The 25,951-nt window shown below is 36.1% G+C and overlaps 1 protein-coding gene across 1 annotated transcript; it reads right to left on the reverse strand.

Moving 5' to 3' along the window:
• Positions 1-10,216: 10,216 nt before the first annotated feature.
• On the reverse strand, positions 10,217-11,050 carry LOC123678720. The gene has a single exon (XM_045615873.1). It carries the CDS (start codon positions 11,048-11,050, stop codon positions 10,217-10,219), a length of 834 nt encoding a protein of 277 aa, XP_045471829.1.
• Between the last annotated feature and the right edge of the window lie 14,901 nt (positions 11,051-25,951).

Genomic DNA, 25,951 nt, shown 5'->3' on the forward strand with positions numbered 1-25,951 from the left:
AGGAAGGTGGTTTGAAGGATTGCTATTAAGATTAATGACAGAAGTTACTGCTATGTGTAGAGACGTGTGAAGCAACATGAAATTTTGAAGAGGAAATGACTCACGAGATGTGTAAAAAGGTGTAGAAGAAAAAGGTAGAGATGTATTTGTATTTTGATAAGGGTTCAAATTATTGAAGGTTTGACCCTAGAATACTAATCTCAAATTTAAGTAACTCAAAGTAAAGGTTTTGCCAATGAAAGATTTCATTTTGATAGTATTAGGTGTACAACTTTGCAATAAATGGCTGTAGCGGTAAGTGGTAGTCGTAATAAGTCTGGATCCTACTAATTCTTTATCGATTGATAGTACCTACCGATTATCAAACTATCAATCGATAATGAATTAGTAGGACTATCAAACTATAAATCGATATTTCTGATTATCAAACTATCAATCCATAATGAATTAGAAGGATCCCGACTTAGATGCGATACGAATATTCGTATTTGCCGCGTTGGTTTGTGGGAGCCTTTACTCTTGAAAAACCTTATGATTAAAGTGACGAATTTTGAAGGGACCAGACTTCTTGGATTCTAATAGTATTGGTCCGTTTTCACTTGATATCCTCATAGTTTTTATGTGCAGCGCCCTCGTCGTCTTCCTTTCAATGTCGTTTTGAGGTTAAATTAACAATGAACTACTTTTGACAGAACAAAAGAAAATTTAAAAATGATACCGTTGATTAAATCTTTTTATAGCACCACCTTAGGGAAGAAAAGAAAAAAGGAACCCTGACCGAGCCGAGTCGCCAGAATTATGAACAAATATTGAACAGAATCTAATCAGTGAACATAGCACTATTTTGGACCTATTAGGTAGAACATACGATTGACGGGTGTTGTTTACCCCTATGGGATAGATATACTCGGGAAACGTATAAAGCAGCTGGTTTGAAGGATTATTAATATTAATGACAGAACTGACTGTTATGTGTAGAGACGTGTTAAGGAACATGAAATTTTGCATAGAAAATGACTTGCGAAATGTATCAGAGGATAAGGTATAAAGTTGTATTTTCAGTTTAATATACAGTTAAGATTTATTGATGAATTGGCCCTAGAATACTAATCTCAAATCGCACCTTCGTGGATTAAGGATTTTCGAGTAGGAGTTTGATAATAACCAAAAATGAATATGTTTCAAGAGAAACCGTGGATATTTATTTTATTCAAGGAGTAAGGTATGCAATCAATTATGGAAAATCAATCATGGAAAATATTAAAATTTTCCATGACCATTTCGCACATGTGCGACTATATGTCCTCGATAACTTAACAGCTTGAATTGATTGTGGAGCTCTCGACCTCATCTTTCACTTGGCTCCACAAAGAAAACTCTAAATTTGTTCAATCACAGGATCTCAGTGGCCAATTGTGATCACCCCTCCGAGAAACAACACGGCCAGAACTTTTATTGGCAAATTGCGACTGTTTCGTTGCTTGTGGGGCACATATTACCGTCATGTTAAAAAAGAAACGTCATCCGCATCAATATCTTCCAATTCCGATCTAAAGAAATCTTTAATAAAAGCTCGGTAGGGCAATTCATGCACAGATCCCATTTTCGAATGAGTAAAGTCGAATCACACCACCAGTCCAAAAACTTCACCAGAAAGGGACACGTCGAGGATAGACAAGCTTTTCAAATATCATTCTTGAATACATTATCGATTCGGTCCTTACTTGGCAGTAATTCTTTAGGAATAAATTGAAATTTTCACAAATACCGAACGGAAGATTTTGTAAAGAAAAATTGAATCTTTCTCAGCTCATTGTTGCTCTATACCTGGAAACACCAATAGTTCAAAGAATGAATTTAAGTGTTTTTCTTTAGTTTCGAATTTTGTGTTTTTTTTAGTTTTGTATTCTTTTGATTCAGTTTGTATCTATGTTTTTATGTGTATCAGAATTTTTTGATGAATAAGCTCATTTATCAAAAAAAGAAAAGGATCCAACGAACTTCTTGCTTCACGGTCCTTGTACTCTTTGAAAGAAGTTTCTATTTGAAATTTATTTGAACTTGTTGGAAGCGGAACACCATTTTTGCCACTCGAATTGAGTATGCAGAGTACACCATAGCGTGCCGCAAGAGAGGCCTAAATAAGGCGCGCACCAAATAATGGATAAATTTGAATCTTTTTCAACACCTTCATTTACAGCAACAATATTTTCAGTCGAGCATTTCGATGCGGTTCGGGCCTTAAAACATCATCAACAGATCCAGTCTTGTCGAATTTTTTCACTGTCTTATCGATTGTACACAGATAGACGATAATATCTCGGATAATGTCGACCATTATCCGCCCGTAATGTACAATACCTACTTACTCCAGAGTCAATATTCTGTTATAGTAAGATTTGACAACTTTTACACGTTCAGCATTAGATAAATGATCTATATTGTTGAATGGCTTAACTCCAATTAAACATATGATGCTACAGATTACATTTCTGTTGAACATATGTCACTGAAACAGGTCTGTGAAGTTCAGCCATGACCTGTATAACTTAATTCATACAGGTCTGGGAAAGCAGGTTAACTGGTAATTATGACAATGTTCAGTTAAATGGGAGGTCCAATGATCCGAGCCATCTCTCAGATAGTGTAAATAATGAACTTCTGTCATGTTTTGATTTCTCCAAAAACTATTCGAAGCTCATAATTAAGCGAAAGATCACTACATCCATCCATAAGTGATCCCCAACCGCTCATCTGCATGTTTGATTTCAATTAGTTTCTGGATCTGTAGAAAAGTAATCCTATCAGTTCCATTTGCATACTGTATGCACCAGTCTAAAGACAGACGCAATTTTCATCTACCCCATCCATGGCCATCTGGCTTGTGGCTAGCAGCTCCGGAATTCGATTCCATGCCTTGGTTAAGTATAGATACCTCTTCCTATTTTGAATAATCATATTTACGATGTGTTTCAGCGATCGCTGGCTCTCACTCTTCGTCTAGTTTAAATTACAAATTCCACTGCAGCGTACCGATATGTTTGCATATTCATAAGGACTCCGTGTGTGTTTGATAATTCAATTACGAGAGTGAGGCTCTGATATCTGATTCAAATTAGGTACGTTTTGATGATTCGGCTCGCTCAGGGCAGACTTTGATCAGGCGAAAGCCGCTGGTGATATATTATTTCGTCGGTGGTGAACGCGAAGGCGTAAGGTTTGTGTGTGGCGCGGATGATGTTACAGTCGCCAATACACAACCAACGTCGAGTATCGTATGCTGTCAAGTATTGGGGAACATCACCCAGACTGTAGACGAAGTGTTTCGTGGAATAACATGTGTACGGCTTGATGAATGGAGGATGGATTATATTTATGGACAACTACATAATGAAATCGAAGATTATTCCTATTGAGCATCTTACGAGATATTTTAATTTTCACGCATCAACTTTTACACAATTATTATTATTATTTTTTTTTTTTGAATCGTCAATCCTTGAATTTATTTGAATTGCCTAACTGAGTATAACAGGCTACTTGAAAAGACCCCGGTCTACCATAGTAAAAATCATTTTTTTGGCAAAATTCGATTTTATTATTCAACGTATTTGCCTTCGAGGGCGATATAGCGATTAAAGCGATTTTCCAACTTTTCGATACCATTTTTGTTGTACGATTTGTCTTTCATTTCAAGATAGGCCTTAGTTTCGGCGATTACTTCTTCATTGGCGCTAAATTTCTTTCCAACGAGCATTTTTTTGAGGTCTGAGAACAGGAAAACGTCGCTGGGGGACAGATCTGGCGAATACGGTGAATACAGATACAATTCATGCAATTTCGGCATTATTTTCATTGATTTGTGACACGGCGCATTGTCTTGATGAAAAAGCACCTTTTTTTCTTCAAATGGGGCCGTTTTTTAACGATTATATCCTTCAAATGATCCATTAACGCTATATAATAATCGCTTTTGATGGTCTGGCCCTTTTGGAGGTAATCAATGAATATTATATCTTGCGCATCACAGAATACTGATGCCATAATCTTACCAGCTGACTATTGTGTTTTTCATCGCTTTGAATTCGGTTCATCGAGTGGTGCAGTCCACTCAGATGAATCTCGATTAGACTCCGGAGTGAAATGATGGAGTCATATTTCATTCATTGTCACATATCGACGAAAAAATCCAGGTTTATTGCACTTAAATAGCTTCGAACACTGATCATAATAATCAACACGTTGTTGATTTTGATCGATTGTGAGCTCGCGCGGCACCCATTTTGCACATAGCTTTTTCATGTACAGGGTCGGCAAATTTCGATGTTTCAGCACAACTATTAAACCAGAGAGATCAAAGTCGGTCTTCTCGGTCTCTTTTTCTGAGAAACTAACAACTAACATTTTTCGCCACCTTATTTTGTTTTCGAGTTATAATTGGAAAAATGGCGATATCGAAAAACATTTATATGATGATAGAGCTCTGAAATTAAAACATTATACAGGCACCTTTTTAACTAGAATTCAGTGGCGTGCTCGTCTTCCCAAAGGGTTTTTGCTGATTTCAAAAATATATAACATCGTATAGTTTGTATCAATATAAATAATAGAAAATGATCAAAAACTTTTTTTTACCTAAGAGTCTCAATATTTCTATGGTTTCAACTATTGATGAACACAGAAAAATTGACCTTTCTATAACAAGAGTAGAGTCTTTCCATCAATCTCATTATTTCCATGCTTTTACTAATTTCTACAAAATTCGTATCTAGGTATGGATTACAATTCATTCTATTCCTCGTACTGAAGAATATTGTACCTGTGCTCACCTCCATTCTGAAAGATTGAATTGGAAACTCTGAAAATATTATCGACGAAGATTTATAAAACATTTCAGACATATTTTTCATTACCTTCCGTTCCATTTTCCGCCGAACATCATGGAAAATTGAATCAAATATCTGAACAGCATTCACATGCGTCTGACGTTTTGTCAGGACGATATGCAATTTCTTACGTTGAGCAGCCCATTCATGAACAATAATATTGTGCAAATAGATTGCACAAAAAAATTTTACGGTAGTCCGTAGACGTACAATAATATTGTGAAATATTGGGAGTGCCACATTACACAATATCACCCATAGATGATGCAAAATTTTTACATGATCTAAAGATCACGAGTTCTGATGAACTTCATTGTTTGGGATGACTTCATCCCAGAGGCTATTTCCTCACTTCTACAAATTTTTTGTCAAAAACAGATTTTACGTTGGCTTGTGATGGTGAGGCCTACCGTCTCCAGTTGATCTGGAGTTTCTTCTTCTTCGGTTTCTGCTAGACCCAATCTCATGCAGTGCTTTCTGAGGCGACAATGCTCAGTATGAAATCCAGTGATCAGAATCCAGAATTCTTGCTAAGATCTAGATACTTCTTAGATTTCGCAGTATAAAACTATCGAAGAAACTTTCTGGAATAATCCAACTCTGGAAGATTCCGCCAGAGCGGTTTTTTCATTCTCCAGAAACTCTTTTTCGCAGGTATATTTGCCTATACTGCAGAAAGGTTTCGGACCAATGAAAGGAGTTTATTATTTTCCTTTGGCAAGTGTGTTGGCTTCTTCATTTCCTTCAGTTACATAATGACTCAGACTGAAAAGACCTTGTTGCCTATTCCATTAATTTATTTTTCATCGGCACTCCTATTTTATTTTAGAAGCGATCATGCTTTGATTGCAGCCTGACTGTCGGAATATATCTCTCTATCCCATTTTTTATATTTTTTACTAGTTTAATTTCCATACATCTTTCTATTGCAAGTATCTCTGCCCGAAGACACTTAAACTGTGGCCTATCGTGAGTATTTGGTGCTACCTATATGCCTATTTCAATTAGTAGATAAGCCCCATATAAAAAAAATATTTCAATGGAAAAATAAAGAAATTACAAATAAAAAATACGCAAATAAAAATTTTTTCGAAATTCCCGCTGAAACGCTCCATTCTGTCACGGTATTATGGTGACGTCACTGCATAATAAAGTCCCCACCATAGACAAATTAACTAATTTATATATGGTCACCACGTTCTAACGGTCTGTCAAACGTAACTGATATCAGCTGATATTGACAGTCAAGTCGGTTTGATTATATCATCTGACGTTCTAAACCATAGATTAAGTAGTTCTAAATAAGATTAGTTTGTCCATATTCGAAACGTTTCAGTGCTATGACGTCAAATTGCCCTAATTGACGTTCGAGAACACGTGCTAGTCGATAAGAATATAAGAATTAACACAATTCAAATCAATTTTATTGAATTGAATTCGAAAAATAAGATAATGAAAATGGTATTTTAGTATTTCAAAAACTGCTTCCAATGTGGAAAACCTAAATTCATTTGATTTTATTATATGACGCAATTAGATAGTAATTTTCGCCTTTGAACAATGGGCTTCCAATCAGAAATAAACGTTATTTATTGGTGAGAAATATTTGATGACATCGACCAATAAAGATCCGATAAAGGAAAACTACTTTTATATTCCAAGCTTCCGATCAACTTAACTTGAGATAAGCAATACAATTTCAAAGTTTACGGCGACTGCATTTATATTGGAGTAAGTTCATTTCGTGTTTCAAGTACCATAAATTGAAGGATTTTATTGCTGCGGAATTATTATATATTTTATTGACATATAAGTTTACTGGAATTAACTATCTTCTTGTGGCTGAGTGAGTGCTTCATCTAGAATTTCACAACCAGGTATATGGTATTTCCGATAGAATTTTATGGGAATTGAAATGCACTCGAAAGGTAGCATCGAAAAGGTATTACTGTGCCGTATTGCCTATCAATAAAAAGGATTCGAAAACAATAATATTAACGATACATATATCGATAGCTCACTACTGATATTCATATATTGATGTCTACTGAATTGTGGCTGAAACTGCAGCAAAAATAAGTGACAAGATTGATCTTGATAGATAGTATCAAAATTGACATAAAGCGCGCGGAAATGAAAACATATCAGTGATACGATATTTCACTCAATTCACGTGTTTTTCAGTTCTTATGTCCCAAAGTGAATCGACGTTTCATATTAACTCAAAATATATTGAAATAAATACCTGAATATATATCAGAAATTCAGAAAACAAACGACGTGAAACAACCGATGACTCTAAGAGAGCAAATGTTGCCAAACCTTGGATTTCAGCAGGTAGATACAGAAAATAATAAATATTTTGCTTATTATAAATTCGACAATTACGAAGAATATCGGATTCCAAATATTCAAATTAGCATATTTGATCAGGAATCACTCGAATAAATATATTTCATTCAAAATAATATACATTCATAACGATATTGTAAAACAATTGGATTTGAAAATATATCCCAATCCGACAACGTAATCTAACCATGTTGAGGACATGTAAAAATTGCTTATACACCCTCTTTCTATGTTTATTACTCTATACTCTATCACAAATTAACGAGCTTTCGGTTGTCATAAAATTATCTTGTCTTTTACCAATGTCCTAGGGATATTACTACTGATGATTTGAATAACTGAAAAATGAGAAAAAGATGTGAATATTCAACATTCATCTGATTAGTTATTATTTCATGTGTATTTGAATGAATATTGATGTCTAATACACTATATTTTACTTGCACCTATTCATTACGAATTTATTCATCATAAATTCAATGCATTTTCATCTCCACATAGAGAGCACCCCTTTGTCAGATTTTATACTGTTAATTTAAGCTTCTTAATGTGCTCCGAAGTGACTGGGATAATGCAGGAAAACTTGGAATCCTTTTCTAGTGCAAGGACTGAGATAAGTGCCCCATCCCGCATCAAAGTTTTCTCCGAGAAAACGTAGAAAACAATGCCGAAGGCAACATGAATTTTTAAGGTACAACCATGAAGGCGCCACTCTGAATGTTTCGTATCACAATGCAGAGTGTTATTGCATACATAATTCAAACCAACAATACATCAGTAATGTTCACATAATGATGATGTGATACAGACTCCTGAAAGTTGTATATCTTTGTGAATGACTAATGCTATCCACTTGCCTTTGATTCACGCCCTTCGAAATGGAATTTTTCTCATAAACCCTTGTGAATAATCCTATATCGCCAAAAGAATCTGCTTTCGAATCACTTTTAACATCAATGTCTAGGGTAGATAACATAAAAGATTTGGGGGTAGACTCTAAGCTGATTTTTGACCTTCATATCTATCAACTGGCAAGTTCCTGTTGTAAACTTTTGGGCTTTGTTACAAGAAACAGCAGATAATTTAGAAATTTGAAAACCTTCACCATTTTATATAACTCCTATGTTTTCAGTAAACTCAACTTTGCATCTGTAGTTTGGAATCCAAAATAAGCAGTAAATATTGCCAGGCTCGAGAGAATTCAGAATCGATTCTTAAAGTTTGTTTCTTTCAAGTACAACACCTAGAAATCCCGAAAACTATAAATAATCTTCGTTTGATTCAATTTGGTTTCATTTCCCTAGAAAATAGAAGAAATATCAGTGATGACCTTTTCTCAAATAAGCTCCTCAATAATATCTATAATTCCCCTGACCTCCTTTCCTCCATAACTCTCCATGTTTCGTGCCGTCCCCCCAGAAATAGCGATTTGTTCCATATTCCCTTTCGCAACACTAATGACGCGATGAATACACCTCTCTGCAGGATGAGGCGATGCTGTAACTATTTAGGTGATATAGATTTGTTCCACATAAGTCAAAATTCAATCAAGCTAAGACTCAAGAGGATATATTTGTGTCAGTGAGATTTTTTTTTGTTTTTTTTTTTGTGATCATTTTCATTGCCATTTCAATATATATCATCATTGTTCTTTTGTTATTATTGTTACAAAGCTCAAAATAAGATGCTTCAAGAACTTTAAGTTGTTAAAGGCCGGAGAGAATTAAAGTGGACTGATTGGACCTCAATCCTCGAGATTTCCGTTGAAAATTCAATAATAGCGAATAGGACCCCTCACAAATCAATAAATTAAATAAATATTGAAACAAAACCAACGATTTGCGACTTACCCTTAAAAGGATGGTTCTGCTGCTGCTTGAAGGGCCCTTCTTTCTGGAGATGAACACAACACTATGTCCTTTGGTGTGTATTCACGAACTATAGCGGCTTGATCACAAGTAAAATAGTTGAAATGCGTCCAAACTTTTGGAAAATAGCGAAAATAGCGAAAATAGAAAAAAATAGAATTTAACTGCGTGGCGGTTTCTTAAGAATTGTCTTCCTGTCTTCTGCTTAACCACTACGCACATGCGCCAACAAAAAAGGGAACTGTACGCAACTCGTTGGCAGAATATTCAAAACTTGAATTTAAAAATAAAGAAAAAACTTGTGAGAAGTCCCTCATAATGAAAAAACAAACAATATATTCTCGTATATATTTCGTGATTACGAAACATACATGTTACAAAGCTCAAAATAAGATGCTTTAAGAACTTTAAGTTGTTAAAGGCCGGAGAGAATTAAAGTGGACTGATTGGACCTCAATCCTCGAGATTTCCGTTGAAAATTCAATAATAGCGAATAGGACCCCTCACAAATCAATAAATTAAATAAATATTGAAACAAAACCAACGATTTGCGACTTACCCTTAAAAGGATGGTTCTGCTGCTGCTTGAAGGGCCCTTCTTTCTGGAGATGAACACAACACTATGTCCTTTGGTGTGTATTCACGAACTATAGCGGCTTGATCACAAGTAAAATAGTTGAAATGCGTCCAAACTTTTGGAAAATAGCGAAAATAGAAAAAAATAGAATTTAACTGCGTGGCGGTTTCTTAAGAATTGTCTTCCTGTCTTCTGCTTAACCACTACGCACATGCGCCAACAAAAAAGGTAGCTGTACGCAACTCGTTGGCAGAATATTCAAAACTTGAATTTAAAAATAAAGAAAAAACTTGTGAGAAGTCCCTCATAATGAAAAAACAAACAATATATTCTCGTATATATTTCGTGATTACGAAACATACTCCCGCCTCCAAAGGCGACTGTAATGAGCCTTTTGCTCTTAAAATTAATAATTCATTAAAAAATTAAATCTCTACAAGGTGGAGATAAAATGAAAAATTTAATACCCACGAATAATAAAAAAGAAAAAATGTAGCATATGCTTGTTCAGCAGATATCATTTGTGTTGAAAATTATTCAACAGGCAAAGGACATAATTTGTTCAGAGGTCGTTTTATAGTACCCGACTTGGTTTTAACATCAGCAACTCGTGCAACACCATCTAAACCGGGTGTAAGCTTGAGTATTCGTCCCATATCCCATTTTAAAGGAGACAGGTTATCATTTTTTATTAAAACTAAAGAACCTTCCTTTGGCATATCAGAAGATTTTAACCATTTATTTCTTTGCTGGAGAGTATGCAAATATTCGTTTTTCCACCTACGCCAAAAGTGTTGTTGCATTTGTTGAATAAGTTGCCACCGTTTCAAGTGGCTTATATTTATGTCCTGATAATTTTCATCCGGAACAGAACCTAATGGTTCCAAGGTTAAAAAATGTCCCGGAGTTAATACCGCTAAATCATTCGGGTCTGAGCTCATCGGAGTAAGAGGGCGAGAATCGAGTACCGCCTCAATTTGTACTAAGAGCGTATAAAACTCTTCATAGCTCAATACTTGATCACCTATCACTCTTTTGAGGTGAGTTTTTACTGACCGTACGCCCGCTTCCCATAATCCGCCCATGTGAGGGGCATTGCCTGGCAGAAAATGATGAGTGATTAACTCACATTCAGCGCATTTTTTAGCTAAAGCTACTAGCTCCCTATTAGCACCGACGAAATTTGTCCCACGGTCAGAGTATAAATGTGAACATTTTCCACGTCGTGCCACAAATCTGCGTAGGGCAGCTATAAACACGTCACTACTCATGTCGGACGCCAATTCTAGGTGAATCGCCTTGGTGGACATACACACAAAAACGCAGACATAAGCCTTAGAAGATTTAACTCCTCGGTGCCTACTCATTGTGACTAGAAAGGGACCGCAAAAATCTACTCCTGAGTGAGAAAACGGTTTGGCTGGAGAGATTCTGATATTCGGTAAATTTCCCATTATTGGTTGCGACGTAACAGGGTTTGTTTTCCAACATTTTAAGCATTTTGATAGGACTGAGCGTATAGCCCTTCGTGCAGATAAAATCCAATATTTTTGCGAAATTAAAAAATGAAGCGTTCCTGATCCTGCATGCAGATATTTTTTGTGGTAGGAATCAATTAATAATTCAACAAGTCTGCACCGCTGGGGCAATAATACCGGATGCCTTTTATCAAAAGATAATTTTGAATAAGTGAGTCTACCGCCAACTCTTATGATGCCTTGAGAATCTATAAATGCATTTAATTTCTTAAAAGGTTTAGGGAAAATTTTTGTTTCAAATATTTCATTGAAATATACCTGTTGGGTTATCTTAATAAATGTCGAGGTAGCACGATTTAATTCCCATAGGGATAAAGCATGATCTTTATGTATATGCTCAGTGGAGCGAAAAACGAATCGTAAAACATAACACAAGATACGTTGAAGAACAGAAAAATTTGAATATTTTATCAATGAATCGTCAATAAAATGTTTTTCTTCAAATGCTAATAAAACAGACTTTCGAAGTTCTTCTTGCGTTTCGAAATTATTAACGATATCGAACTTCTGGTGAATGGAACGGAGATGTTTAGGTCCTTGAAACCATACTTCATTAGTGATGATTTCCGAGGGAAACATACCACGTGAAGCTAGGTCCGCAGGATTTTCTGTGGATTGGACATGTGACCAGGATGAAGCAGGTACCCTTTCTTGTATGAAAGAAACCCTGTTTCCAACGAAAACCTGCCATCTGTGGGGTGACGAATTCAACCAGGCTAGTACAATTTCAGAATCGCTGTAAGCGTGAATGGAATCGAAACAAATCTTATCGCGGTAAGTGATTGTAACCCATTCTAAAACTTTCGCCAAAAGTACTGCACCGCATAGTTCCAATCGAGGAATACTTAATTTTTTGGAACAAGGGGCCACTTTAGATTTACTACATAAAAAAAAGGTATTAATAGTTTCAACACTGTCTGTGACTCTACAATAAATAACAGCACTGTAACCTCGTTCACTAGCATCACAGAACCCATGTAATTGTGCAATACAATGTTGAGGAATTTTTATAAAGCGCGGAATACGTAAGTTGGACAATAATGTCAATTCATTCTTATATTTTGTCCAAACTCGTAATATTTCATCAGGCGGACATTCATCCCAATCTACTTTTGCTAACCACATCTTTTGGATCAGGTATTTGCACAAAAAAGTAATAGGTGCAAGAAACCCTAGAGGGTCAAATATTCTGGCCAGCTCGGACAGAATATTGCGTTTGGTACAACTGCGATCAATTGTTTCAACGTTGAATTGAAAGGAGTCATTTTTTTGTTCCCAAATGAGTCCCAATATCTTGATTGAACAATTATCTTGCAAATCAAGTGAATGCGTGCCTGAAGATATCTGAACTGCAGGTATGCTAGACAAAAATTCAGAACTGTTACTAGACCACTTGCGAAGGTGAAATCCACCCTTATTCAAAATATCATTTATATTGTCTTTGAGTTTTAAAGCGTTTTCTAGAGAATCACCACCGCTACAAACGTCGTCTATGTAAGTCTCCTCAATTAACGCAACCGAGGCTGAAGGCATATTTCTACCTTCATCTTCTACTAATTGATGAATGGTTCGCATCGCCAGATATGGGGCACAATTGAAGCCAAAACATAATGTTTTTATACGTAAATCTAATAATTTTTCATTAGGGGAAAAGCGGAAAATTAAACGCTGATAATCTGTGTATGAAGGATCTACCAAAATTTGGCGATACATCTGCTTTATATCTGCAGTGAAACATACTGAGTGTAACCGGAATTTCAATAATATTGTGCTTATGTCATTCTGTAACTTATTACCAATAAATAAACAATCGTTAAGTGATTTATTATTGGGCATTTTTGCGGAAGCGTTAAAAACAATACGCAACTTCGTAGTGGCATGATCTGGTCGTAGAACGGCGTGATGGGGTAAATAGAAAAAGTTTGTATTTTCTTGTGGTGGATCAACAATTTCCATTTGTGACAATTGGAGATATTCTTTAATTACAGAACAATATTGTTCATGTAAATTAGGTTGGCGTAGAAGACGCCTTTCTAAAGCGAGAAAACGTTGAATTGCTATCGTACGACTTTGTGGAAAAGCTGGATTCAGTTCTTTAAATGGAAGAGGAACAGTATATCTTCCAGAAGGTGAGCGAGAAACGTTATTTTTGAAAATATCCTCGCAAGTGTTATGCATATCTAAATTAATTCCAGGTACAGTTTCAATTTCGAAAAACATTCTCATTGTATCGTCCAAATTATTTTCTGAAAGTGTACTAATAAAAGAATTGCATTTTATTTCTACTGGGCTTTTCTCAATTTTTCCAAGTAAAACATACCCAAAAATGGTGCGAAGCGCGTTTGGACCTCCATCTTTTCCATAAATGAGGTCATTTGATAAAATATTTGCGAATATATCTGATCCTAACAAAACATCGATTTCATTAGGAATATAATAATGCGGATCAGCGAGAGGTAAACCGAGTAAATATTTCCAAGATTTGGAATCTAAAGGATAAGCGGGTATTTTGTCACATATTTTGGGCAAAATAAGGGCGTCAACAGTTAAACAAATATCAGAATTCCCAATGGGATTCAAAAAAAGTTGAGCAATCCCATTGTTCGCAACTTGAGTATTGCCGATGCCGTTAATGACTACGTCTGAATTAATTTTCGGAAGATTCAAAACGTTGAAACTTTTTTGCGATATAATCGAAATTTCTGAACCAGAATCCAGTAACGCACGAAATTTCTTGTGCGTACCATCACGAGCTCGCACTTCAATCAATGCAGTACCCAGCATAACAGTACCGGATCGTTGTTGCGCAGCGAACGAATTATTATTATCGAACGCAATCGAAGAAGATGCGGCAATGTCAGCACCGGGCGTCGCCGTTTCATTCCGGTATCGATTCGAATTTATAGGAACAGATTTTTCAAAATGTTCATTTTCAAAATGCAAAGTTGTATGATGTTTTCTGCTTCCACATTTTCGGCATGATGACTTTGATTTACATTTATTCAACATATGCATTTCACCCAAACAAGCAAAACAATAGTATATTCTAACACAAGTTGCAGAATGGGCTCCTATTACAACACGAATGCGAAATTCGAAAACGAGCGTCGAAGGAGCGAGTTTTCGAACGCATGAGTGTTGGAATTGCCTTCTGCAACGAGTATTAGACGATATTTTCTCTATTTCAGTCAAGTTTTGTGGAATATTGAAGAAATTCAATGAAAAATTCAGATTATATATCCTAGTGACTTTTGTATTATATCTTGGCAGTTGGTGTGACTGTTACGAAAATTGACAGATTACGGAATTTTAATATGAATCGTACGTTTCGATTTTGAAATAATTTACATTTACGCATTAAATTCGTGAATTATGTCTAACGAAATCGATTTGACACCACCAGAATTAAGATATATTGCGAATAATGTTGCAAATCATTTCATTTCACTATATCCAAATTATATTGTATTGTCAACTTTTGACGTTTATTGAAATTTGATAGGATTGGAAGTCAGTATAGATAACCACCAAACGAAATATATAACTGAAAACGATGCTGTAATGAGTTCATTACAGCACTGTTTTTTAGAACTGTAATGAACTCATTACGATACTGAAATAGAGAAAGAAATTTACTCTTGGCGTATGAAAACCGGTCGCGGGGCGTTTTATTCAAATATTGTTCACAATTGTAGAGATTATGATTTTCATTACATAATGAACACTGTGCGGCTTTAGAATCTCGGCGTGCAAGAAAATTATTTGAAGATTTATTTGCTAATGGTTTAGTGGATCTTGAAATGGGTTTTTGAGTATTGCTTCCAGAAATATTGTTCAAACCATTGCAGTATCTTTCAAGAAATTCAAACAAAGTTTTATATTCCGGAATTTCTGTTGAACCGTATTCATTCTCAAAAGCTCTAGCAGTATCAGGATCAAGTCGGGATAATAACATATGAGTCAGGACAAAATCACATTTGATATCTACGTTCATATTTTTCAAACTTTGTAAATTTATAGAGAAAGTGTCCAATAGTTTGCGGAGTAAAAAAGGATTTTCAGTTTTTAAAGGAGCGAAGTTTTCAATAGGGAGCCAATAAGCTCGAGCTTGGGCTCGGGGATTTGTGAAACGTTTTATCAAGGTATCATAAGCTGACTGGTAGTTTTCATTAGTTGCTTTGAGGTGTTTGATAAGATCTAATGGCGTACCATTTAGCGAAGAGATCAAATAATTAAATTTCTCAACTGGTTTGAGATTTGAATTTGAATGAACTAAGGCATCAAACATATCTTTGTATGCAGGAAATTCTCTAATATCGCCTGAAAACCGTTTCAAATCAATTTGAGGTAATCTCACGTGCGCAATTTCAGAAATGGTTTTATCTGCGGCAACAGTCGCATTCAAAGGAGACATTGCATCGTTTTCAAATAATTCGGCATAAATCGATTTGACATCATAAAACATTTCAAGAAACTTACGCTTGAGATCATCTTCTGCGTTCAAATCTGAGTCTTTATCAGCTGATAACAAAGATAGGATGCCACTATGATATTTTTGAAATTCTTCATTCAGAAAATCAAGAGAAGTATAACGAACTTTGAATTTCGTTTGTAGCTTGTGATCCTTTTTAACTGATATAGCTAAATTGTTAATTATTTCCATCTCCTTTACACAACTCTGTCTCAGAGCGACCTGTTTACGAAATTTATCAGACATTTTTAGAAGTTTGTATCAATAATAAAAGGAGTGAATTCAATACGCAACTATAATATTGTGTTTGTAAACAATGCGAACCTCTGAACAAATATTAACCTGAAACTAGTTTGACAATGACTGCTGAAAATATGACGTTGAAGGATGACTACTGATAACGGCTGAACTGAGCATATGATTTCAGGAGATAAATTATCTTCAAGATGGTCGAATTTATAATGAATTAAATCGAATTTTCAGGAAATGAAAAATTTTCGAAATTTTGCGGTAAATCAAAACGAATGTACTGAATAATATATTAAATTCATTCAAAATGTTATTTCGAAGCGATTGGCCTGAAATGACCAGCAAAAAGAGATGTAATTCAATTTTGAAAAAAAATGAAAATTGGTATTTAGAGTATATTTCCAACAAAAATCAAAGAGAACGAAGGGCCTTAATATCCGGCTCGAAGGACCATGTTACAAAGCTCAAAATAAGATGCTTTAAGAACTTTAAGTTGTTAAAGGCCGGAGAGAATTAAAGTGGACTGATTGGACCTCAATCCTCGAGATTTCCGTTGAAAATTCAATAATAGCGAATAGGACCCCTCACAAATCAATAAATTAAATAAATATTGAAACAAAACCAACGATTTGCGACTTACCCTTAAAAGGATGGTTCTGCTGCTGCTTGAAGGGCCCTTCTTTCTGGAGATGAACACAACACTATGTCCTTTGGTGTGTATTCACGAACTATAGCGGCTTGATCACAAGTAAAATAGTTGAAATGCGTCCAAACTTTTGGAAAATAGCGAAAATAGCGAAAATAGAAAAAAATAGAATTTAACTGCGTGGCGGTTTCTTAAGAATTGTCTTCCTGTCTTCTGCTTAACCACTACGCACATGCGCCAACAAAAAAGGTAGCTGTACGCAACTCGTTGGCAGAATATTCAAAACTTGAATTTAAAAATAAAGAAAAAACTTGTGAGAAGTCCCTCATAATGAAAAAACAAACAATATATTCTCGTATATATTTCGTGATTACGAAACAATTATTGTCTCACTATATTTTGGTTTTCCTTTTTTGTTCATACTGTTTCATTATATAAGTGTGTCTATATATTTTTGTTTTGCAATTAAGTTAATTTCTTTAAATCTGATTAATTTTTTAGCACACTTTGAGTTTCCAAATATGTTTATATAAATACACAAATGTTTATTTCTATGATCGATATGTATTTGGCGAGTCTGTCTCGAGCCAATATTTAGGTGCGCCCTCTCCCGGGGGTATAGTGTTTCGTCCCGAGATCGCTGGTGGACTCTTCAGTTAGGCTATCCAGCGATCTCTGCCTAAGACACACCTTCCCACACCATTTGGTGAGAAGTGAATCGGTTGCTCCGCGTCGACCCCTTTAAATACGCCGGGGCCGATGTTGTGTGGCGCATTACCACCATGGCGCCATCTCTGAGCAAACCGAGTCACTACATGTATTATTCAATCATAATAATTTTGAAGACAATATAGTTCCATCAACCACCTAATTAATAGGATTAAAAGAAACATTAATTGATTATTTTTAGCACATATCCCTCAAGGAAAAGCGCTTACACATGTTTCGGGTTTTCGGCCTTCATCAATACAGTGAAAAAGTTTTGAGATGTGCAACATATGGTGGGAAATAACAAACAAACGGAGTTAACATCAGAAGACAGCCGCTCATTTGTAGTTTCAGTAGGTGGACCCTATTGACTACAGGGCAACATCCAACGTCACCACGTAGGCTGCTATAGCTACCTAGGTGACATCCGAGGCCAGGAATAAACCTATAGCGGCAATGATAATGGGAATTGCAAATCAAAGAAAAAGTATGCGAAGTCCCCTCATTATTTCTCTTCTTGTTTATTCATGTACTGGTGTGTCATGCAGGTAGCTATAGCTGCCTACGTGGTGACGTTGGTTGTTACCCTGTAATCCATAGAGTCTGCCAACCGAAACCACAAATGAGTGGCTGGCTTCTGTTGTTGACTTCGTTTGTTTGTTGTTTCATACCAATTGTTGCTCATCCTATCAATGTTCCTCACTCCACTAATCCAGTGTCGGACATAGGTCCCTTCCAGTTTCTCCCGTGCTTCATTTGTCATATGCCGTTCTCCATTGTTTTGCTGCTATAGCGATTGTGTTGTCTATCTTCCTACGCTCCTCTTGGTTTCTTGAGGTCTCCAAAATGTTACCCTGTATGACAATTTCTGCACATTTTGCGTTACTACATGTTCCACTCAATGCCACCTAGGCGTAGCCACTCTATCCATGATGTCGATTACTCAAGTATTTCGGAGTTTGAAATTCTGCCTTTTGAACTCACACCGATCATAGTCCTCTCCATGGCTCTTTGAGTAACTCTCAGTTGTTCTGCCACTTTTTTCGTCACTGTCACAGTCTCTAGACCATAAGTTGCCACTGATAAAATACAATTGTCGTAAGTTTTACGCTTTAACTGCAGTGGTACATTTTTATCCTTAAAGATGAAACTGAGCTTGTCAAATGCTGCCCACATTAGCCATATACTTCTCTTAATTTTTATCGTTTGGTGTTTCTTTTTCCCTCTCATTATTTCCTCTATATTATGATTTATCCAAAATTTGGATAGATAACGAATAGCTTCACCCACAGATCTGAAGCTTTTTATCGATACCTCCATAGGCGATCAATGCTCCTTTCTTGACTGGTATAATCCTTGCAGGATATTGACTTCCTTTGTATGTGGACAGTCCAACAAGGATAGCATGTTCTTCCATTAGTGACAATTGTCACGTGATTTCTGCAGATGTTTGAACCAATTTGATTTCTATTAAGATTTCCCCTTATAAGTATCTTCTATAGAGATTTTCAGCAAGAAAACCGGTAAAATTAGGAAATTCGAACAGCAAGGTCCAGCCGAATAAGCATACATGTTGAGACGTATTGATAAGATAAAGAGTCATCGCTGGGCTTTTTCCAATATTCCTTCACTTATTTTTCTCCTGGGATAAAAAGTTAATGTTCTGCTACTTATCATTGTTATTGATTCTCAACTAGTGATTCCATTCCGCAAACCAGTTTTATTCAAAGCATCAAAATTATTTTGTGTTTACTGGTGTTTATTCAGATTTTCTGAAGTTAAAATGTGTGTTACAATAATTTTTCACGATAACAAACAACTCCTTTTCTGATACATTTTTTTGTTTTCATTAGAGTTATAACCTGTTCATTTATCCCTTCCGCCTCAAATGTAGCCTACGAGGAGGATTGAATCAATCAAAGTCGTTCAATCATAAAATCATTGCCTGGTCATGGTAGTCAGATCAAATTGCCATCCTCATCTTTTTTAAATACATTTCATTCTCCTTAAAGGAGATTTGCATCACTGGGAACGACCTAACAGCTTTTTGCCTGCAAATTGGGCCGAGAGAGCAACATTCGTTCGGAAAAAACAAACGACCAGAGTCAACAACAGAAGAAGCCAGCCGCTCAATTGAAGTTCAAATAGACCCTATGGTCTAAAAAGCAACAACCAAAGTCACTATGAAGGCAGCTATAGTAATGCTCATCCCAACACTTTGTCACCGTACTGATGAGAGCCGAAATCCCAAAATACGTATGTTCAGTTCACGGTTTTCCTTGGGGGATATGTCCTTATAATTATTTTGCTTTTCAAGAAATACCTTCATTATTCCTCTTATACGAGGCGTGTATTTGAAGTAAGGTCTTCATTTATTTTTTTCCCATTAAATAACATTTAAATACTAGGTTTTGTACATTGCTGTGAAGCTTGAAATCTAAGCTTTTTTTCTATGTAATCGCCATTCACTTCGATGAGCTTCCCCATTCGTACGACAATTTTTTGTATTCCCTCCTCGAACAACGATCCCGCCGCCTCGCGCAAGAACGAAATGATCGACAATTTTCGGTATTGCAGGTTATTCACCAAAATTGAATGATTAGAATCTCTACTGCACAAATCTTGGAGTTTTTCGGCCAACTCATTGAGAGTCAACCTGCGATCTTTCAGCACAAGCGCCTCAACTTTCCGCACTGTTTCGTCCGAGTGTGACGGCCTGCCGCTGCGCTCCTCGGCGTGAACGTTTAGTCGGCCAGCAGAAAATTCTTTACACAATTATCGAACGTTTTTCACGTCCATACATTTCTCACAATACACTTCTTCCAATTGACGATGAATTCCTATTGGTGGAGTTTTTTTTGAGTGCAAAAATTTAATGACTGAACGTAACTCGCACCTGGCGGGAGCGACAACCGGCATTTCCATTGCAAATGGCTGCTACGTCAAGACTGAGCGTCCTAATGAGCTCCACCAGGTGTCGATTGGTGGAGGGGGGGCCTTACGTATACAACAGTGTTGCCGGATTTCATCTAGCGCTACTTGCGGCGATACAATTGCCTTGGAGACCTTACTTTAAATACACGCCTCGTACTAATTGAATAGGTCATTTCCAGAACTTATTCGAATAGGATAACTGAGTATATTTTTGAAGAAAAATGGTAAGGTAGATTATACAATGATGCATGAGGTAACCTGGAAAGAAACTGAGGTCTATTTCACTTCTACCATGATGAAATAAAAACGGTACCTTGTTACTAAGCTGGCAGCGTAATTCATACGCACCAAAAATGAACGAACTCGGTCTTCTTCCATTTTTCAGAAAAAGAATGAAATGAAATAAAGATAACATCCCTTGATTTGTAGAAACATGATTTTTCAGTGATCAAAAGAAAGTTGCTGATTGAAACAGCTCGATAATAGAATATCCTCAAAACAGGACAGAATCAGATTGAATTTAGTTCAGGTACGTTTTCCACCTGAAAGACTTTCTTAATTGAATATCTGCTACCTTCGCATTCACCATTTTGCATCTGTCGTAAAACCATACTACAATGCATACAGCAATTTTTTTTTTTTTGTTAGGCTTGAGCGTCATTGAAACTACCTGAGAAATTATATGAATGAATTCAAGAATAAAAAAATAAGAATATACATTCCGAGAAACAAATATATAACGAAATTGGAACAAAATAGGCAAAGAGCCTCCTAAAAGAAGAAGAAGAAAATAATGGATTATCTACAGAAGAATACAATCCCATCAGAATATTGAAGTATCATTCAGATTCTCCTTTTCATGAAAACCAGAATATTTATTCCGGAAACCTCCGATTCAGGGATTCCAAATTGGAGAAAATAAACCTTGAACTCATTTCCACAAATAATGACTAGTAGTGGTATTTTCATCGACGTTTCTTCCCATTAAGCAAAAAAGTTGAGTGGCCCCTTTTGTATATGATAAGAAAACTCTCCCAAATTGCTCTCGTTTTGTTCCCATTAGACTGAAAAAAAATGTATATGCTGTCTGCACGAGCCTCCTTCGTGAACATTTCTATTCACAATTGAAGTTCCCACTTCTGTTCGAATGAGAACACAAATCTTTTTTATTGTGTTCCCTCCTCAAGTTATATGAATTCCACGCAGTTCTGAATAAAGTCGACTCGTTACATATAGAGATATGTGAATAATAATGGGGTACTAGAGATTTTTTTCTGGATATTCGCGCATTTATAACTGAGGGTAATGAATGATTTATTTTCGTTGGGAGAGTTTCAAAGATATCAGACCATTTCAAAATCCATTATGGCTTCGAAGCATATTGGAGGAACACCATCAACAGAATATCTTGCTATTTAAATTTCCATGAACTTGCAACTCATAAAATGTTGTTCAAACTGAGCAACATGGCAATCATATCAGGGAAATGCCGACAATGAATTTAGTATTATTGAACATATAGGTTTTTTGCCTATATCAATAGATGATAATTGACTTCAGTTAATGAGAGAGTATGAATTTTGAATGCAAAAAAATCGAAGACTGAAATTTTGAAAAATTCATGATCACAAGGAATTGAACACTACACATAATCATGAAATTTCCCATTGTATTGATTGTGATAAATACTTGTATATTCAATGAATTTGTTCCTTATTATTTATTTATATTTCTTCTCTAAAAAACATTCACTTTCATCTTCTTATTCGACTTCTTGATTTTTTACAAGTTTTTATTTTCGTTCACTTCACTTCATCTTCCTCATTTTTAACGAATGGATTTTTCCCCCCACTTGAAATTTCATCTGACCATCTTATCCAAACCCACGAATCAATTCTCGTTTCTATACGCCTCTTCATAGGGTCAGACATAATATTATCTTCCTGAAACATGAATATTCATGAAATAATAATAATAAATGTATTTGTGGCCATCGACCTGAGTCCTTCAGCCTGAAATAATAATATCATAAGATTACATAAATAAACCAAAATTTTGTGAATCATGATATGAACTCGATTATGTTTGTAATAATGCCAGAAAAACTCCAAATTTCCTACAACTCACATGCTTTTTAAAATCGTAACGCAATTATGCGCGATGATTAGGCTAGCCGCACATTGAGGACAGCGTAGCCTAGCACAGCAGAGCGAAGTTACTACAGAGGAAAGCTATTTCTGTGCTCGGCCTGAATGATGCCCGCATATTGAAAGTAGTGGAGCCTAGCACAGCATAGGGGAGAAACACCGCAACTATAAAGGAAAACTAATTTATGTTATCCAAATCATGCGCGCATATTGCACATAGATAGTTAGTTGTTTCTGCGTGTTTTGGTTAGTTTCTTACAAAAATATAGATTCAGCCATTCAGTTAAACCAAATTTTGGATTCGGAATCAGATTCAGAAATAGATAATGTTTTGTTTTTCTATGGTTTGTCCAAAAGGCATAAAAGGACTCGTATTGTGAAACACCTTATTTTCGCGAATCATTTCAATAAACAATTCCATTTTCATGAAATTTAATCGTTTCGTTTGAAAAACGTGGTCACTCAGCAGAGGAAACTGTGCGAACCCCACAACCGTCGCAGGACAGACAGAGCACTCTGTTACTACGTCGCGTAGGTATCTGCTCTGCTGCTTCCAATATGCGGCGTTCTATTTAATTTAATTTGTTACAAAAGCCTCTGCTAGGCTAGGCTCGGCTGTGCTAGGCTACGCTGCCCCCAATGTGCGGCTAGCCTAACAGTGGTAGACTAGTCGTATTTAGACGCGCCTAAATTCTACCAACAATATTTCTTATTGCCTGTATCTTTTCAACCGAGCGGAATTTGAAAAACTGGTAACGGAAAAAATTTTTTCCTTTGACCTTAGGAATCTTCAGTTGAAATATATGTACAAGTCAAAGACTCACCATGTATACACTTTTTGGAACACCATGTGTTTTTGAATTTGAAATTGTAGCTCTAATGGTTACTGTGACGAAAAAAAATTACAGTGATAATCCGTAATACACCGTCACATAAATGGAGGATGCCTGCATATAAGGAAGAATAATTTCAAGAATTGATTCAGGAGAATAAAATCTTCGGCCAAAGTGTGCTTTAAATCAATATTCAAATCATTTATTTTTCAGTTATCTTTGAACTCTTGTACTACTACCAGAGGAAAGTATACATGGCAACAAAAAATGATGAAGTGAAGGAAAGAAGAAAATAAATTGATCCTAGTTTTCACCGCACCTAACATGCAGGTAATTATATTGTAAAAAGATTGTGCTGAGCTGCGATAAAAACTGTGTTATTAACGATTCACCCTTAATGAGCAAGTCAACTCCGTCAAGATGCAGGCAAAATCTCCAAAGCTCAAACATTTTGCTACATTATAGAGTTCTTCCACAATAAATACACTGCTTTGTTACACCATGTTTATTTTCAATTTGATAATGTAGCTTTTGAGGAGCATAATGATACTGTGACGAAAAAAAAATTGAAAATTGCAGGGATTAAACGTAATACAGTGGAGGAACAACCATAAGGAAAAATAATTGCAAAAATTGATTCATGAAAATAAAATCTTCGGACAAAAAGTACTTTGAATTATTATTCAAATCATTTAATTCTCAGTTAACTCTGAACCCTTGTACCACTACCAGGAAAAAGTATACATGGCAACAAAATAATGAAGTTAAGAAAAGAATAAATTAAATGAATCCCAGTTTCCACCGCACGTAACATGCAGGTAATAATATTGTAAAAAGATTGTGCTGAGCTGCGATAAAAACAGTGTTATTAACAACACACCCTTAATGAGCTAATCAACTCCGTCGAGATGCAGGCAAAATCTCCAAAGCTAAAACATCTCGCAACGTTATAAAGTTCTTTCACAATATATACACGCTGGGAAATTTTCCCACCCAACTCCACTTACGAAACTCCGCCCCACCTTTGGAAAATGCTCTCGGGAGGGCCCGTTTGCAAATGCGACTGGCGGAATAAATCACAGGAGAGCGCTCACACGAAAATGAAAATAACCAATTTAATAAAGCGCCTTGGAAAAGAATCGTTTATCATGCGAGCACTTACGTCGTTCCTTTCTGCCCTACATGGTCGGCTAAATAAGAATGTACTCCGAAAGTGTTCCGATTTATAAACATGCGCGTAATATATTATTTTCCTTTTTCTCTATTCCGTAATTTTCCCCCAGGGTTGCACTGTATCAATTCCAACTTAACGTTCGCCGCTCTGATCCATCATTTTCTGTTTTGTACGTTTCCAATTCTTGCTCCTCTATTTTTCGCCGCGGCTCAGGGCCGTCGCTAGGGGGTAGGCAGTAGGAAATCCAATCCCGCACCAAAATATCAATCCCGCAAATCCGCGAGATGAAATTTATCAATCCCGCGTATCCGCAAAAATGCTGGATTGTTAACAATGCCCATAAATGATTATTTGATGGCAACAGCTGTCAAGTTTTGCCGCAAAAAATCTTGAAAAATCTGCCGACAAGTGCTGTCTTACAGTTTTTCCAACTATAAACCATTTGTTATTCAGAATTGACATTTGTGATTGGTGGAAATTAAGTCAAGGATCGGAGTTTCCAAGTATGTACCCGTACTCCTATTCTAACTGCATTGAAGAAGGGTCATTTCATGTTTTAATAACTGGACGCCTTTTAAGATTTCTAAAAAATATAGACTTGATACTTAAAAACAACATGAGGTTGATCCGCTCCGCTGAGTATTCCCTACAATAGAATTCTCTACCGCCCTTTGTATTTTGTATGCCGTAACTGATGAGTGGTTCATTGCTTTCTGGGACGGTTCGGAAGACGTTTGCGCTTTTATTTTCAATTGCAATTTCAATAACCGCAGATCCCGCATGCAAAATCCCGCAATTTTGATTCCGCAGATCCCACAGTTGGCAGGGTAGGCGGTCACCTAGAGGGGCAAAATTCAAGGGCAGCATTTCAAGCTTGATCAACAAAAATTACATGTGTAGAAATTCAAAAAACTGAATGAGATTTAATTCGTTCAGCAACAACAGGAAGGAATACCGACAATTAACAACAAAAACCATCAGGTGCCGCATTATAAATAATACTCATAAATATCCAGCTGTGGCGTGATCTCCTCATAGTGCTTTTTACGAGTTATTGACCCTATGCACATGTTCTCATCAGGCTTGTCGGTGTTCGTTTTACGTTGCCGAATTTTATTGCCACTTGGGGTTCTGGATTATTTTCTTTTCAATTCTCTAATCAGAATGTTGATTCCTCAGAATGTAATGCAAAATATAAGAAAACAATTCCATTTCATTACTTCCAACTGATCCTTAAGAAATATAAGATGTTTCATTATTTCATACCACATTCCATTATTTTATAATATTGTTTATATCGAATTATCTAGTGTTGGGCGTGGGAGCATTCGAATTAGATAATGGTTCATCCGCATCATCCGATTGTTTTACTCAATAATCGTAAACAAAAAAAAATTTCAATCTTTTTCTGAAATCGAAACTGAACTAGGAGCCTGAAACTGTAAGGCCCTCTTTGGAAGGTCGGAAAATAATGGAGGGCGGCAGTCTCTACTTTTTCTGGAAAAGCTTGATTACTGGAAGAACGAATTGAATATTTTTTTTATTTAAACATATTTCACAAATGGTTT

This window comes from Harmonia axyridis, chromosome 4, assembly GCF_914767665.1.
Source record: "Harmonia axyridis chromosome 4, icHarAxyr1.1, whole genome shotgun sequence".
NCBI lineage: Eukaryota > Metazoa > Arthropoda > Insecta > Coleoptera > Coccinellidae > Harmonia > Harmonia axyridis.

Coding starts and splice junctions, on each gene's coding strand:
- LOC123678720 (XM_045615873.1), bottom strand. CDS start 11,050: ATGAGTAGGCACCGAGGAGTTAAATCTTCTAAGGCTTATGTCTGCGTT.